The 17964-nt window shown below is 42.0% G+C and overlaps 1 protein-coding gene across 3 annotated transcripts in view; it reads right to left on the reverse strand.

Annotated features, from left to right (window-relative positions):
• Window positions 1-17964, reverse strand: part of taok1a (TAO kinase 1a) — a 63697-nt gene that overhangs the window by 1254 nt on the left and 44479 nt on the right. For 2 of the 3 annotated variants that reach the window (XR_009656869.1, XR_009656868.1), the window contains exons 13-20: window positions 15794-15928; window positions 15402-15638; window positions 15153-15281; window positions 12471-12674; window positions 12022-12261; window positions 7900-8112; window positions 7627-7809; window positions 2375-5288 (exon numbers count right to left, since the gene is read on the reverse strand). Coding sequence is in view for 1 of the 3 variants with exons in the window: in XM_060943997.1 (XP_060799980.1) it covers window positions 4782-5288; window positions 7627-7809; window positions 7900-8112; window positions 12022-12261; window positions 12471-12674; window positions 15153-15281; window positions 15402-15638; window positions 15794-15928 (1848 nt within the window). In the remaining 2 variants the exon portion in view is untranslated. Of the gene's footprint in view, window positions 1-549; window positions 5289-7626; window positions 7810-7899; window positions 8113-12021; window positions 12262-12470; window positions 12675-15152; window positions 15282-15401; window positions 15639-15793; window positions 15929-17964 lie in introns of those variants that run through there. The other variant, XM_060943997.1, reaches the window with a different exon arrangement.

A 17964-nucleotide genomic window follows, 5' to 3' on the forward strand; every position in this document is an offset into this window, starting at 1 on the left:
CTGCTGAAAAACGGCGCGGACTTCCGCCTTGTATCACCTTTCATTAAAGAGTATAAAAGTATGAAAATACTGCAAATACTGATGCAAATACTGCCCATTGTGTAGTTATGATTGTCTTTAGGCTTGCCGTCCTTCCACTTGCAAGTGGTAAGTGATGTGCGCTGGGATCACACACACAGCGGCTCAGTCCCGAATCGTGGCTTGTGCACTTCACTCGCGCGCTCTGTGAGCTGCGCAGGGCCGGAGTGCGCACCCTCCAGAGGGCACTCGTTGTTCAGGGCGGAGTGATTTGGAGCGCAGGATGCCTGCGGAGCCGAGCGTATCCGCGTATTGGTGTTGCTGTGTGCACGGCTAACGGTTTTAGTGTAAACGCGAATCGTTTTAAGAACGTTAATCTGATGATCCGCTGATTCGACGTAATGTAAACGTAGCCTAAGTAATATTGAAGTTTGCCTTCACTAAATAGTAAAATAAACCTAATACAAATAAGCATACGATATTATTAAAAGACTGATAACCAGTCCACCCAAATAAAAAGCAGAACAAACATTTGTACTAAAATGATTTTATTACAGCCAATCTTCTCTCCATTATTTCTCCATCAAGACAATACAGTACAAGCAAAATTGTTCATTAAACCCTAGATTATTTTTTTCCTCTGATTTATGAATACTTTAATATAATCTCAAGCCATAATCTTTTAGACATTCAGTAACATGTTTCACAATCTATACATTTTGATACAGATTACATATGAATTGTAGTGGTAACGCTCAACCAGAGAACAATGAATACTGACATTAATCTTTACAGAAATGTACCATTTCTCCTTTTATGAGCCCCTTTATCCATTTTATTTTTTCTGCATTGGCAATAGAGTGCAATACCCTAAAATAACCACTGCTGATTTCACGAGAGGAGGAGAGGAGACACTGCAGTAGTGACGAAGCTTGGCTGCTGTGAGATGGCACAGTGTTTTATTGGAGGTTTAACCTCCAACACCTAGAAAACGCAAGACGAATATATGTATACAGTTGATACCAGTATTACACATCCCCTAAATTTAGTCAGTAGGACAAAAGTTTAAAATTAACGGAAAAAAAAAATATATACTGTATATATAAAAAGAATCAATGATTTGTCCAGACGATGGAAGTAAACAATAACTATGAAAAAACAGAGTTGTTAATGTATTTAACCACAAAGATAAACATTTAAAACCAGAAAATTGATTTGGCCAAACTAAGTCTACAGCCTAACTTTTAAACTAAGACAGTGCTACTGCTCTATCAGGACTGTAGCCTTGGTTTACGGGAGGAGACAGGAGCGATAACTTGCACCTCTTTTCTTGTACAATGGAAGCATTATATTCTGAGGCTTTCACTTAAGTAGGTGCATCATAAACGCAACGGAGAAAAACAATGAATCACGACGAGTACGACAGATGCAGACTCACTGCTGCCTGAACTCTTTCATGGAATTGGGAAAACAAAAAGTGTGCAGTGTAAAAACACACAAATCCCTGAAATCCATCCTGGAGACCCCTCCAGAGTAATTCTCCACTTGCACAACCTAATCAACTAGTTCTCATACACACACACACACCAATTATTTTTTTAATTATATCAGTCTCTTTCTCTTCGAGGTTTCACATAGATGACTAGTTTTAGACTAATGCTTTTAATCTATCTTAATATACAATATGAACATTCCACACATGTACGTGGATTTACGCATCTTGATTATTAATTAAATAAACTATATCGATAAACTTTGTCTTTGAAGGATGATGCCTTTTGGTAAGTAAGGATTTAGGGTTATAAAAATCAGAAGATTTTAATTAAAAAAAAAAAAAAATACCAGTGCCTCATTTCGTTTGTCTTGCCTTGAGAGTAAGTGAGAACAAGTTACTTTACTCACAAGTGTACAACAGGGAGGGAAAAAACAAAAAGGAAAACAAAAAGCGTGCATCAGTATCTGTTTAAAAGGTTAAAAAAATAATTCAAATCATCATGGATCCAGTCAGTCACCGTTTTCAGAGTGTAAACAAAACTGATTTGGAGAGCAAACAAATTTTATTTCAAAGTGCATTCACTCATCCATCAGCTGAAACACTTGATCCAGGCAGAGCGTGGCTTAATGCGATGAGTAAATGAGGACGAGGTCCAAGAGAAAGGGCTAACAGGGGCATCAGCAACACTACTCATGTACCCAGAGCTCCAGGCAGCGCTACCTACTCCACAGAGCACAAGACCAAGCGAGAGCGAGGATGAAAACGATTAATGAGATTCTCTGTCTGTGTTTGGTCACCTCTAAAGCTTTGTCTGGCAACTACGTCATATTCACACGAAATAAAACAATTTAGCCATTTTACCTTGTCCTGAGTGAGCACCCGCTCCCATACAGATCCGCCCATTTGCCCACAGCCTGCTGTTATGACCTTAATGATACACAATGTGCCGTCCTCTTCCCTACATACAGTACTTCAGTCCCTCACACACACACACCACTGTGCCCTGATGAGGCGGCTGCTAATAAATACATTCGTTCCTGTTTTCATTCTCCCACTGCGTTTAGAAATCACGATACAGTAATAACTGATCCTCCGATAAACCTCATATCCTTTGTTCAGAATCGTTTAAACAAACCGTCCATCTGTAATACTGCAGTAAAAGTGACGCTGAAGGTCAGCATGTGCCTACATGTGCTGTTCGACACCGTGTCCTGGCTTGTCTTTTAGTGAAGCAGTAAAAATGTCATTCAGGATAGTATTTGCAATTCAGGGTCAAAGCATTTTGATTAAAAAATTTCACATAAAGTGCTCCTGTTTGGCATCTTTTAAAGAAGGCACCACAATATGGAAGAAAAAAAAAACATTACCGATATTCAGCTCCCCTCTCCAGCTATTTCATTCCAACCCGTTTCTAGTTTGGCATTCAGATTCAACCGTACGGTTGATCAACTCACTCTGCTGCAGTTGAATAAGGTATGATGTCTGTGTGTGTGTGTGTGTGTGTGTGTGTGGGGGGGGGGGGCAAAAACCCTCACTGACGTCACCGTGGCTGAACTCCGACAAACAAACGAGACGAAATATCTGGTTTTGGTCCATTTCCTCCCTTTCTAACATACGCCGAGACAAGCTTTCAGAAACCATAAATCTATCCCCCCCTAAACAAAGCAGGAATGTTTTAAATGAATTTTTAAACCATTTTCACTTTTGAGGACACAAAATAAGACTTTACTTGTGGCCGATTTAAATGTAAAAGAGAAAAATTGTGCACTTTTCAGAATTGTATATAGTAGAAAATGTCAATGTCACTACAGAAAGGATTTTCCCAGGCATCAGTAATCAGCATAGGAGAGGTTTGTTTCAGGTTTTTGTAAAACTTTCAAACCCCTGCATGTAATCATGAATTAAAAGGCACTCGCTGAGCTCAAACTGTGAAACCGTACCTGATGTCTTTGGCTAAATAGGATGGCAAAGCTTTTAAAAAAACAAAAAACAACGATTCACAAGTAAATCTAGGCGCAAAATATAAAAAGGACATGACGTGTAATGTTTCCTTCACTTTTTTCAAGGTGCTTGATAACTACTTTTTTTAAATATATTTTTTGGGGCTTTTTTCACCTTTATTATTGGATAGGACAGTGTAGAGACAGGAAATGAGCGGGACAGAGAGACGGGGAGGGAATCGGGAAATGACCTCGGGCCGGAATCGAACCCGGGTCCCCGGATTTATGGTATGGCGCCTTATCCACCTGAGCCACGACGCCCCTAGGTGCTTGATAACTTCTAACCTTCAAATTTGACTTGTTGGGGGAGACAGAATAGTTTTAGGCTTTCTACAGGTTTGTGGGGAAGGTTTCTTTGGCATGCCCGAGGGAAAGCAAAAAGATTTTGTGGATACCCAAACGCATTCTAAAACACGAGGGTGATGACAATGCTGACAAAAAGACCTGCTGGTATTTTATCTCCGACTTCACACAACCAAGACTGACAGTAAAACGACAAGGTCCGTTCAAACCAGTTAATCTTAAAATCCCAAACAATAAAATCAAATCGCTTTAAAATCCTCATGCCTGGCAATACGAGTGCATGATTTCACACAACAATGAAGACTACAGACTACTTTTCTACTCTCGTCCCCATATTACACAACACTCAGCACTCAAGTTGTGGCAAATACGAATACCGTTCTTTAAGACAAACTACAGTTCAACATTCTAGCTGAAGAGGAACATTGACCTGATTCACTTGGGGCATAACAGCAGGCTGGCAATGTGACCGGATGGGAACCGATGCATGTTTAAGTTGGGTTCATTTTGGCATTTTGTCTAGGATTATTACTACCCTTTGTGTAGATGTCTGTTCAACGTCCCATTACTCTTTATATCCTTCAGTTCAATGCTATGGAGTTCATCAAATGGCCAAAATGTTCTCTGTATCCATCATACATAATGTACATGCTTTTGAAACAGTTAGTGGGGGTTTGCAAAGACGGTTAGATTTCTTGGATTCACAGAAATCAACCGAGCATCTTATAAGCTGCAGTGTTAGACAAATTCTAGCTCTGCATGTGGGCCAATTAACTGTCATGCACAGATAGAATAGCTATTGACCTGAGCAATGTTTATCTATACCTCACATGCTACATGTGAGAAAAAGCAGGGAGACAGAGGGACAAAAACAGGGGTAGAGTCAAGCAGAGAGTGCCATTCAGCTGATTCTAGGTGCCTGTCTGCATTTGGGGTGGGGGTTGCTGGCACTGGTACTCTGGGGTCTATGTGTAGGATAGGTGGGAGCCGTTGGATATCTGAGACGTGATGCTGGTGCTCCTGCTCATGTTCTGCTCACTGTGATCCCCTGATGTGGTCCTCCTGAGGGCCTGTGGACTGTTTTTCATGGCCATACTCCCACTACTCTTTGGCACAGCCCCCAGGAGGCCCCCCGCTGCATGGCTCCACTGCGGAGGTGCTGCTCCTGAGACAGATGCTCCCCAGACCTGCTGGCCAGGCGCTCCTCCCTGATTTGCTTGGTACTGATGGCCAGAGCCCGAGCAAGAGCTCCACTGGGAACTCTGGGGAATAGCCGAGTGAGCCCAGTTGGGTGGCGCTCCAGGAAAGCTGTTGTTGAGTGACTCGGGGGAGATGTTAGCCAGCACCATGTTGCTGAAGCCGAGGCGCAAGCTCTCTGAGTCAAAGGCCTCAATCTCTCGAGCTTGACGCTCCAGCAGGCTCCGGATACGCTCGGAGCGATCATTCTGCAGAGACTGCATTTCATCTTCAATCTGTGGGCCACAATGCACAGGACATTGTCATCAACAACATAAAGCAGGCAGCATAAGTACATGTTTGAACACATGCATGTACATACAGTCTCCACTGAAAGTACTGGAGTGCCGAGGCCAAATCTTTTGTTTCTGCTATACACGGAAGACATTTGGGTTTGAGAGCAAAAGATGAATGAGACCGTAGAACAGAACTTCATCTTTCATTTCCTCATATGTATACGTCTAGATGTGTTACACAACTTGGAACACAGCACCCTTTGGTTTGAACTCCCTTATTTTTCCAGCAATCAAAAAACACTGGAACATGTGACTGACCAGCGTTTCTTATTGCCCAGGTTTGCCCTGTTAGAATGATTGTTGAAAACAATTAATAGCTCTGAAACCCCCAAAACAAGCAACAACTTCAAAAAAAAAAAAAAAAAAAGCTGTGGTACAAGCTGCGAAAAGAAGAATGCTACAGTTTGGTGATGTCAGTGGGCTGTCAGCCCGATGCTGTTACTGCAAGCAAGGGATATGCAACCAAATATTAACTCTTTACCCCTTAACGACGACCCCGTGTATGCACCATAATGATGACATTTGACGACTCGGAATTTACCTCTACATACATAGAGCGAAACAAGCCTTCCGATTGAAAGTTGCAGTAATCATTTATTGTACACCACTTTACATGAATTCTTCATGTAAAATATGAAGATTGGTTTTCATACAGGTATTTACTCACCTTTCAGACACTACCTGTGAGTTGGTGAATGTTGGAACATAACAGTGATTTTTGTATTCTGTCTCATGCCCTCTTTTTGAAAAATGTCAGAACTATGTTGAAACAATAAAGGAGAAAACTGATATGAACAAAACCTTGTCTTTAGACTTTTTTTTTCTTGTAAATAATGTTCTAAGGGTGAACAGTATATACATGTACAAGGGTGGCTGTAGCAACTGCTTTAAGGGGTGAAGAGTTAAGGTGTTATTTACTTGAAGACTATCTGCTCCAATACTTTTGCTCACCTAAAGATTGGGTGATCTGCCACCAAAAATGCCATGTTCTAAGTTGTTCGACATATTTAGATGTAAAGAATTAGATCAGGAAACGAAAGCCATTATCTTTTGATCTCAAACTCAAATGTATTCAGTGCACAGCAAAAACCAAAGAACTGGCCTTGCTGTTTCAATACTATTGGAGGACTGTATACACTACCGTTCAAAAGTTTGGGGTCACTTTGAAATGTCCTTATTTTTGAAAGAAAAGCACTGTTCTTTTCAATGAAGATCACTTTAAACTAATCAGAAATCCACTCTATACATTGCTAATGTGGTAAATGACTATTCTAGCTGTAAATGTCTGGTTTTTGGTGCAATATCTCCATAGGTGTATAGAGGCCCATTTCCAGCAACTCTCACTCCAGTGTTCTAATGGTACAATGTGTTTGCTCATTGCCTCAGAAGGCTAATGGATGATTAGAAAACCCTTGTACGATCATGCTAGCACAGCTGAAAACAGTTGAGCTCTTTAGAGAAGCTATAAAACTGACCTTCCTTTGAGCAGATTGAGTTTCTGGAGCATCACATTTGTGGGGTCGATTAAATGCTCAAAATGGCCAGAAAAATGTCTTGACTATATTTTCTATTCATTTTACAACTTATGGTGGGAAATAAAAGTGTGACTTTTCATGGAAGACACAAAATTGTCTGGGTGACCCCAAACCTTTGACCGGTAGTGTAGCTTCCAGATTCTGATCAAGTCAAATCGACCCGATATCAAAATATTTTGAAGGCAAATATGACAGAAGTGGAGACAAACAGTGTATGGTATCAATTAAGTACACTGTGCCACAGCAAATGGATGGCTGATGCACATTATGATTAAGTTTTTTTTTTTTTCCTAAAGTAGTATTCAGTATGGTTTGATACTTGACTTGATTCCCTCAACAACGATCAAAACCACACCCAGAAAAATGCCAAGCAGAGTGTGGAGGTGTGGTTACAAATTACTAGTGGGCATGTACCATTAAGACCATGTGTGCTTCATCCAATGCCCTGTGCCCATCTTCCATTTGCCCACTGCAGTAACCTAGCCTGGATGTGTGTGTGTGTGTGTGTGTGTGTGTGTGTAGGTCTGACACTAGCACTCTTGGTATCCACGTTTAGGACTAAAAGATGTCCGTGCAAAAATAGATAATTATTTGAGTAAAAGATGAAGCTCAACAGGACTGGCAACTCCCGAAGAACCATAAAACATGTACACTATATAGCTCTCAGGTCAAAAGCAGCCTGTATTTTCCACTCTCTATTAAGTGATGAGTGCTTGTGTGCGTGTTTGTGCAATGCCTCAGACCTTCTGCTCCAGCAGAGCCCTGCGCAAAGATACTCGCTGCTCTAGCTCCTTCTTCTCTCGATCCTGCTGTGACTCCGTCTGCATCTTAATCTTACTTTGATACGCGTTCAGCAGCTCCAGCTCCTGCTGCAGCTGCATCCGCAATACCTGACACTCAGACTCCTGTGCCTCATCCAGCCGCAACTGTGACGGGCAGAAAAATTTACCATTTCAGTAAAATTTCATCAAAATCATCTCCTTGCACAGAATTCCAGTGATGACTGCATCACTCACAGCCTGTGTAGAAAGCATTTCGTTGATTGAATGGTCATACTGCTCAGCGAGGATGGCCAGCTTGCGTGTCTGCTCCTCCTTCAGCCTCTTCAGCATGGTTTTGTGTTCTGACTTGGGTGTGCTCTCCAGCAGTTGGTTCTTCAGGGCCTTGTACTGCCGTGTCTGGATTTTACAGGTTTCTTGAAACTGCTTCTTGATCTGAACCTCTTTAGGCTGATGGAAGAACAGTGAGAGTGAACCGACATTAGGACTGCAACAATTAGTCTGAACAAATCAATAATATTGACTGGGGGAAAAAATATATATATACTGAGATGGATTTTTCCAACAAGTCATTTAACAGAAAGGTAAGATCTCACACATCTCTTTTCCCAGGTAGAGTGTAATACCACAGTGAAGCCACTGGAGGCAGCAGTGCTGAACCTACTCTACCACACAATGCTGTTGAGGCAGCACAAAAATTGCCTCAACAGCATTCGTCCTGAAAACAGTTTAGCGTACAAGGTTGTGTGGTTTCACTCATGTAGTTTAATTTTAACAGAAAAATGTTTATGGGTCCGTCTCAGAAACTGGTCTCTCATTTGGGACATTATGGTCAAAAAATAAAATTTCTAATTTTACTTTTTTTTTTGCATTTACCTAACACTCAATGTTTCTTTTGTCACATTTAATAAGAATAAAGATAGTATCTTGCTTTATCTGGCCTCCACTGTGGAAAATTTTTTTGATTACAATTCAAATGCTTTTGCAGAATTGATTTAGATATAAAATAACTCCATCATGAAGAATTAAAGGGCTGATGACACGAACATGACTCTATGCAATTTCTTAAATAAACTATACAACATGGCAAACATGTTAGATTTATGTTATAATTACGTGAAAAGAAGCTGTTGTTACGCAAATATCCAACTTTTAATTGCACAGCGCAAGAAAACTGGGTCCGTGGCTCGCGGCCATGTTGTGACGTCAGCGGGAGAACACGCTGCGGTTCACTGGCTGTTCTACTCTGGTTCTACTCAATGGAAATGGCGCATGAAAACGCCGGTGAACTCTCTAGTGCTAGCTCTTCCTCTTCTGGGAGTCTAGAATTGTGTTGATCTCTTACGAATAGAATCTATGATAGCCTACCCTCTTTACCCTTTGCCTCTCGTTGCTAGGCGGCAGTTACATGAAAGCCGCAAGCTTTCACAAGCAAATACATGACTGATATCACTCCGACTTTATGATTACATTTATGATTATCATGTAGAATCTATAGCTCTACGTACCTTTATCTTATGTCATTTCACAACACATGTTCTGACAGGAGGACTGTCTTTGGATCTGGCATAGCTACTCGTAGACTCCCTCCGGAATACTGGCAGTGTTGCCAGATTGGGAGGAATCCCGCCCAGTTGGGCGGTTTCAAGTGCATTTCGGTGGGTTTTGAACATATTTTGGGCTGGAAAACTTCAGCAGTATCTGTTGCCAGATACTGCTGAAGTTTTCCAGCCCAAAATATGTTCAAAACCCACCGAAATGCACTTGAAACCGCTCAACTGGGTGGGAAACCTCCCAATCTGGCAACACTGTGTAGGCACTGCTGATGGTAGTAACACACGTTTGTGCTGAACACCCAAGAGATTCTTTTAAGCTGGGAAGGGTGTCAAAACAATCCAAATCGAAGTGTTCAGAGCACAGGACGGATGTTGGTGAGGGCTCCCACTTGTCACGAGTGCGCCTGACTTGCTTCACCCACTTCACATGCAGCTCGGGATCTCTGGGAAACTTGAATAAACTTACCCCATCCTTGTAGGTTTTGGAGCAAAAGCTGGCAACACAACGCGAAGGCACAATAACTTTATTTTATATATATATATATATATATATATATATATATATAAAAATATATATATAAAATAATGTATAATAATAATGACAAACTGAACATCTGTCGCATCAACAACAAACTGGTAAGTTAGGAGGAAGGTTCTTTCGCTGACGTCATATAGCTCCTCCTCCTCCTCCGTCTCCTGGGTGCTGCAGCCCTGTCAAATTTGCCCAAATAGCCGCGTTTATCATCTCATCTCATCTCATTATCTCTAGCCGCTTTATCCTTCTACAGGGTCGCAGGCAAGCTGGAGCCTATCCCAGCTGACTACGGGCGAAAGGCGGGGTACACCCTGGACAAGTCGCCAGGTCATCACAGGGCTGACACATAGACACAGACAACCATTCACACTCACATTCACACCTACGGTCAATTTAGAGTCACCAGTTAACCTAACCTGCATGTCTTTGGACTGTGGGGGAAACCGGAGCACCCGGAGGAAACCCACGCGGACACGGGGAGAACATGCAAACTCCACACAGAAAGGTCCTCGCCGGACCCGGGGTTCGAACCCAGGACCTTCTTGCTGTGAGGCGACAGCGCTAACCACTACACCACCGTGCCGCCCGCGTTTATCATAACTTGTAAAATAGGCGCCTTCGTGAATTAATATATGGATCATCGGGAATTACTTTTTATGTTATAAAACATCGCCAAAGATGTCAAAAACGTGTCATCAGCACTTTAAAGCCCCTCCTTCACAGATGAGTGAAAATATTGAATAAATTTCCTCTTTCTGATTGCTTGGGTTAAAAATGCCAAGTTATGATGACTGAATTGATTATTCACTTAAATATGAATAATATGATAAATTTTGGGTATTTGATATGGCGAAATAGGACACAATGGAAAAATCAAGAACACACCGGAAAGATGAGAATAACGGCGCTGGTAAAAGAACAGCAACTGTACCGGCTGAAGGTCGCGCGGGTCTCTGCTGCGGTGTGAGAGCAACGGGACATCACTACCGCACCGGACGGAGTGCGAGGCGGGGGCGGGGCAAAATGACTGGCTGTAGATTCTATCAAAAGTTCGATCTAAATTGACCATGGTTGCAAAATATTGGCCAAAAATACGCAAACACTACGAAATATGAAAGTAAGATGAAAAAGAAACATTCTATTGCCTTACACTGCAAGACTAAAACAAAATAAAACTGTCAAAACTCACCTTTTCAGTGATAACGTCCGAACAGATCACTCACGTAACAGAAAGACCGCAAATGGAAGCACGATCAACTTTAACTGTTGGAGTGGAAAATTCCATTCTACACAGGCAAATTGTTAATGTGTGTCCTTCCCCGCACATAAATAACACGCTACGGTAAAAAATAGACCACGACTCATTTTATAGCTCAGAAATTCATACAAGACCAGCTACCATCGTAACATATTCTGTAAGAAACATTCTATACCTAACTTTCAGCTTTCGTTTTAAAAAACAAAATCGCAGATTTATAACTAAATGTTTATATGGCGTAGTGATTTTAAGTTGCTGCTTTTGGTGAGGTAGTGACTTTGACCCTGCGGCTTTCCATTTAGATCAAAACACACGATCGTATTGGTTTTAGGTCTGCAGAAAATGGAGTTACAACGGTGATCAAATATCTTGCATGATGTTTTATTACGGTTATGATTATTCTGTGAGCGCACCAATCCTTAGGTGGATAAAGTTACAACTTAAAATACAATTAGTGATAACTGTAGACTTTTCAGTGGACTACAACCTTTTTAAGGGAATGCGATGTAGTCAGCCATTTATCATGTCCCAGATCAAGCCGCCATTTTCCCACAAATTTGCAGAATTTTTGCCAAATTCTGAATATTCACATCAAAGATTTAGTTTTATCTGTATTATTTCTTTCATCATTTTATTTCAAATTAAAACCAACATCACCATTCAAAACTGTATAGTTTATTGACGGAGTATATTTAGTGGGCTACCCCCACAGTACCCAGTTTCTGAGCCAGACCCATATATATATATATATATATATATATATATATATATATATATATATATATATATATATATAAAAAAAGACGCTATACATCATTTTTAAATAAACAAAAGTATGTTTTTCTGGAGCAGTGGCTTCAGTAGTGCACGTTCCAGTCACAGTCTAGAAGCTGGACTGTATACACGGTATACGAACTGCACCAACTGAAAGAGGGAGTCACGTAGTTCAGGACTATACCTACACTCTTTCAGATTTATCATAAGCATTACGGTAACAGTTGGTGTGTTACCTTCAGGCTCTTGGGCTGCTGGCGGACTTCCATGACGTGCTTGCGTCGAAGCTCTCTCTCCCGGCGTTTGTTGTACTCAATCTGGTTGGTGAGCTCAGTCTGGTGCTGTAAGCGAATGAGCTCCGCCCGTGTCTTCTGGATGGTGCTCAGGTGCCTGAACTCCAGCTCTTGCATGGACTCATGGTGTCGAAGTAGCATGGCATGTTCCAGGTCCTTCTGTGTCTGCCGCCTGTTTAACTCCTTCAAAACACAAACAGAAAACCATCAATCTCCATGTGGAAATCCTGCCTTGCTTCAGGCATCAACCTCAAACCTTGATCACTCACAACAGTTGATCAGACGAAGGGTTTTGCTGAGGAGTCTTGCTGAACAAAACAGGATCAATAAGGACACTTCCAGCTGGAAAGATTTTTAAACTGTGCTCTTCGGTTGATGCCAGCTCTGCTCACCTCTCTTGCCAGGTCCTGCTCCACATTGTGCCGAACAATAAGAATACGCCGTTTGAATCTGCGGCACTCGAGCTCCAGGTACTGACGCTGCCTGCGTTGAAGGTTTGCCTCCTCTTCAGCCTGGAAGTGCTGCAGGTTCTCCTTCTGCTTTGACAGCCACTCTTGCTTTTCCTTCTTTGGTGTGGATTGATTCTCACTTAGTTCCTGAAAAAACAGAAAATGTGGAATTATTATTGGGTAATGTGTCCACATCAACATGAATAGACTGGAATTCAGTTACAGCTAACTTGTATGCAGTACAGAACAAGATAGAAGCTACCAGCAAGGCAATAGAGGCATGGTATACCGAGGGGGAGCTCTAAACTTAAAGAAATGTATAGGGAAAAGGCTTTAACCCTGTTCACCACTGCAAACTGCTATAGCGGTCAGGAAAACGTGGAATCTTTCAACATGACCGGTCTCATGTATTGGTCGCCATTATCAGAGCAGACGGCTATTGCCCTCTCGTTGTAGTAGTGAAACCCCTGTGTGTTGTATATGTTGATTGGTTGAGAAGTTGGATTCCCCAGGACTTCCTACAATATAATTTACATAAGCACAATGCTATTTTATGTTAATTAGGATTACGCATCTTTCTTTCGGCAAATATTAGTGGATAAAACATGAATTTCCTTGTCAAAATTAATCTCCGTTGTGTTTTATAATTGAATTTGCTACAATAAAATGGGTTTTATTCACATAGTATTATTTGATTTCATACACACCTGTGTAAAACCTTGTTCGTACATACACACCTGTATGTATCTAGTGAGAAGAAATTGATGGTGTCGTCTAATGTACACAAATTGCCATCATGGTTGGTTTTTAAGCAACGTTTAAGCCAGATTACGGTATTTTAAAGGCGATCAATAAAGGCAAATTTATGCTGACAACCCAGTCCTCGCAGATGGCGTCGCAGATAGCGTCTGCATAGCCCCCCCACCTTCACAGACGCTCTGCGTGCACCTCCCAAAAATTGTGACCACCGCAGAAGCCTCGCAGACAAGAGGGCTCTGATTGGTCCACTCTACATCCGCTGTACACGCACTTCCGCTTCCCTACTTTCCCGGTTTGGTTTGTTTTCACTACCGCCATTTTTAAAAACACGAGCGAAGATGGAGCAGCACGAAGAGCAGTTGATTGAGGAAGTACGTACATCTATACGACTCCAGTTCTAGTCATTATAAGTAACCGGAGGATAAACACTCCACTAACCACACCCACCAACTACTCCAAGCGACTTTGCGCCCCCTTGCGTTGTGCCGGTGAATAACATCGCGCATGCCTATTACTCCCCGCTCAACGATAAATTACAACTGTCTGCGAAAAGCTATCTGCGAAAGCCTTGTCGCAAGAGCATGCAGAGGCCTTTAGAAGTAGTTCACCTGTAATTTATATTTGCACCCGTGTATTTAATTGTGTTCAGTTTATTTTCGTAAGTGTTATGAATTCTCGAAGCAGAATTTCTCTAGTCACGATGGCACACACTGCAGTTCACTATATTTTCTTTTAAAATTGTGTTAGATGAAATTTATCACAAGTACTTGGTGCTAACGGTATTTCTTAAGCCTAGGTCACAACCGGACGTACGATTTTTTTGGCCGTGCGATTTTTGGCGTTTCCCAAATCGCTGCGTTTTTTTTTTGTTCGTGGAGAAAGACGCACGTTGGTCGTAAGTTTGTCTTGCACCCTGAAAAAACGTAAGCGCCCGTAGAGTTTGTTTGACATGACAAAGAACCTCTGCGGCCGGTCTACGGCTCGAAAATTAGCACGTCACACACGCGCCCTCCGTGCGTTTCTTGCACGTAGACCGGCCGTAGGAGCACGCACGGCCGGTTGTGACCGAGGCATTAGATGAAGTGATATAGTGTATATAGCAGTTTGTATACGAAGTTGCACAGTGGTGAAAGAGTTAAGAAAAAAAACACATTTGGACAAAATCAGTATGAATGAATGAGAAGCAGCGTTTCCTCCTCGGTTTTTTTGTTCCAATTATATTCAAGACTTTTTATTTTTATAGCTTTCCCCATTTTGATCACCTGTTTTATGATCGGGGAGCCAGCTCTCCCCGATCATAAAACGGCTAGCACACAGGGAGGGTCAAGGCTAAAACGTGCCTTCTCGTAGACACCTGAAGCCAGCCAATCACAGTTTTGGAACTGCTATTCACATGCTGTGTCAAAAGGCAGACTAACACACTCGTATCTGCCCTCTTTTTACATGCACGAGGTCACAGATGCCCACAATCAACTCGAGTAAATGTGACTGACCGGGGAGAGGGAGTACGCCATCTCTCCCACCCAGACAGCATGGCCAGTTCTCACTTGACTCCCAGCCATGGAGAGAAAATTACAAAATTACTGGATGCTCAGGTGGTGTGGACAAATGCCTGATGGATATTATGATTACGTAAAACAGACTTCCCAACATCTACAGTTTATTCTTATGCTTTAATATTACATTAAACAGAAGTACTAAATACTTGACCGTCAGCCTCCCAGGTTAGTAGCTGCATAAGTGAGACTTGGCTATCGGATTAAAACTGGCTATTACTAAAATAAAGGGGGGAAAATAAATGGTGAATTAAGAAAATGAAATATTCCAGGTTAGCTAACAGGAGTTTTTTGGTTTTTTTTTTTAAACCTCTTTGAGTTGCTCCTTGCGCAGCTTGTACTCCCGTTTCTGGGACTCCAAGAAGCTGTTGAGCTCTTTCTTCTGCTGGCTCTGGATGTGCTGCTGGAACTTCTTCTCATCATTGGCAAAGTTCTTGGCCTAAGGGAGGAGGGGAAAGGTTCTTTAACAATAGTAAACCAATGACGTACAATACAACAAACAGGCTGACCTTCAAACAAGATAACGTTTTGGCATTGAAGGAGATTGCTGTAAAATTACATCTTTCTCCAAGGATGCCTGGTGCTTCTTGACAAGTTTTTCCATCTCAGCAGCAAAGCTGTTCCTTTGGCTCTCCAGTTCCTTGTCCAGTTTGAGCCTGTGCTCATCTAGGTCTGCCCTGAGCTTGTTCTCCAGAGCCAACAGCTGCTTCTGGTGCTGTCGCCGCATTCGCTTGTACCCCGATATCTGCTCCCGCAGCTCTGAGTTCTGCTCATGTTCCTGGATTTGACGTGTCACCTGGAGAACACACCCAAATTTAGGGACTTAGAATCAAGCTGGTGCAGGTAACTACATCATAATGATTAAAAAAAAAAATTTTTACTCAGGCCCAAGTATTAAAAACACTAAACATGATTCACAGCAAGAAATGACATAACGAAATGGCATCACACCAGTGAGGCTGTGCGGATGGTGGCAAAATGCTCTCTGTTGCGGTAGCTACGGCGAGGAGTCTGTGCAGGAGCAGACTGCTCTTCAGTTGGCTCACTAGGAACGTCTGGGGTTTCCTGTTGACTCTCTTCCTCTTCCTGCAACAAGAAAACCAAAATATCATGGTTAAACCATAGGTTGCGTTAACCGACAATTGTCCGTCATTGACGGATTTTTTTTTAGCTATGACGGAAAAATCTGAAGGCCGTCGGTCATTTTGACAGATGTCTACCGTTACCAATAACAATAATAGCCTAATAACAACAATAATAAAACATAATGAAACACACAACTGAAATGATTGGCAAGTTGTGGCAGAGTTTTCTTTTTTTTTTTTTTTAATTTTTTTTTTGGGCTTTTTTCACCTTCATTTGGATAGGACAGTGCAGAGACAGGAAACGAGCGGGAGAGAGAGACGGGGAGGGATCGGGAAACGACCCCGGGCCAGAATCGAACCCGGGTCCCCGGACCCACGGCATGACGCCCCATCCACCCGAGCCACGACGCCCCCGTGGCAGAGTTTTCTTACATACAGTATACATAGTCTTCACTGCCGTCACTTTCAATCTGAGCCGACGTTGCGGCAGTCTTGATGTGTAGCCACTGCGCAAGGCTGTTCCCCCCGTCGTGCTCCTGACCGCGCTCTGACTTTTCTAACCACTAGCACAGCGAGATGGATTAATGTTTCCCTTCTCTGCAGAAGACACGTCATTTTTGCTATTAAAAAAAAGAGATGCATTGGGTTGTTTGCGTCGTTTCAATAGCGATCATTCAGGCTAGTTGTTTTCTTGTTTTTAAAATGAAACAAATGTCGATTTATTGTATTCTTCCCCAGCAAGCTTAGGAAGCTTAGGAACATCACTGCTCGAATATCTGCTAAACTACCATTTTAATGAGAGCACGGGTAGACAAACTAACATTTAAACATAACTTCGTTTTATTTAAGATCTTCCGTGTCAGGTTCCAGGCTCCGCCGAGCCGAGCCGACCCCCACTATGACAAATTTAAGTAGCCTACGGAAGAATCTGAAGGCCGTGCGTGATTTTGACAGATGATCAATTTAAGTAGCCGGTAGTTCATGGAAGAGGCATGGACTGGATGCGTTGGAACGCGTCTGTGACCACTACGGGTCACCGCGGGGTGCAGCTACACCACTGGTGCAGAAAGACCGCGTGCTGCAGGATTTCCTCCCTATGAAGAGAGTACTAGCAGGGTCGGGAAATCCAACTTTCAGAGGCTCTTGCCGGCTTCTGATCACTTCCCTGGGAGAAATGTTTCCTGACTTCAGAACTTTGGCTGAAGCGGCGCTGGTTATTCCAGTCTCCAGTGTCGCAGCAGAGCGCGGGTTCAGCCTTCAGAATAAAATTAAAACGTCAATGAGAAGTCGTCTGTCCGAGGCAAAGACGCAAAATTTAATGACCATTGCCTCGGCAGCAGTCTCCATTGACGACTTTGATTATGCACAAGCGAGCTCCCAATTTAAATCCATGCGGGCCAGAAGGAAGGTTTGAGCTCACGCAGACAGGTCAAATTAGATTGTTACTTAAATCGTTGTAGTGGACTGTTCATATTTTAACTGCAATTGTCTTGCTACGTTGTAAAATAACATTGTTCATATGCCCGTTAAGGCTCAACAGCCGCAATGTTTTTAACGGAGGGAAAATGGGTTCACAAGTGACCGAACGTCAGAATCTCTGTTCATCTTTTTGCATCATAAATACATAAATAAATGATTAAATAATACAAGCTTATTCTGTGAATTAATTTTTAAATGAAAATGAGTCCATGAAAACACAAGTTATTAAATATATAGCATTTATAGCCTATATACATTGTCATTTAAAAGTTAAAATAAAATGACATAATAATGGACAGTGACGGAATTTTTACGACCCTGTCCGTCAAAATGACGGACAATGAAAAAGTCTAAAGTAACCACTGGGTTAAACGTGCAAACTCCGTTTTTCCTCATCAAGTATAGTCTGACAATACTGTTGTTTATTATAAGAGAAATTGCTTCCGTACTCATGTTTTGAAGTACTAGTGCTCATTGTAATAGCGTGTGCAATATTAAAAACAATTCCCATTTGCCTGTCGTCACAATAAATTTCAAAAAGGCCAAATGTGAAATCTA

This window comes from Neoarius graeffei, chromosome 17 (assembly GCF_027579695.1).
Source record: "Neoarius graeffei isolate fNeoGra1 chromosome 17, fNeoGra1.pri, whole genome shotgun sequence".
Classification (NCBI taxonomy): Eukaryota; Metazoa; Chordata; class Actinopteri; order Siluriformes; family Ariidae; genus Neoarius; species Neoarius graeffei.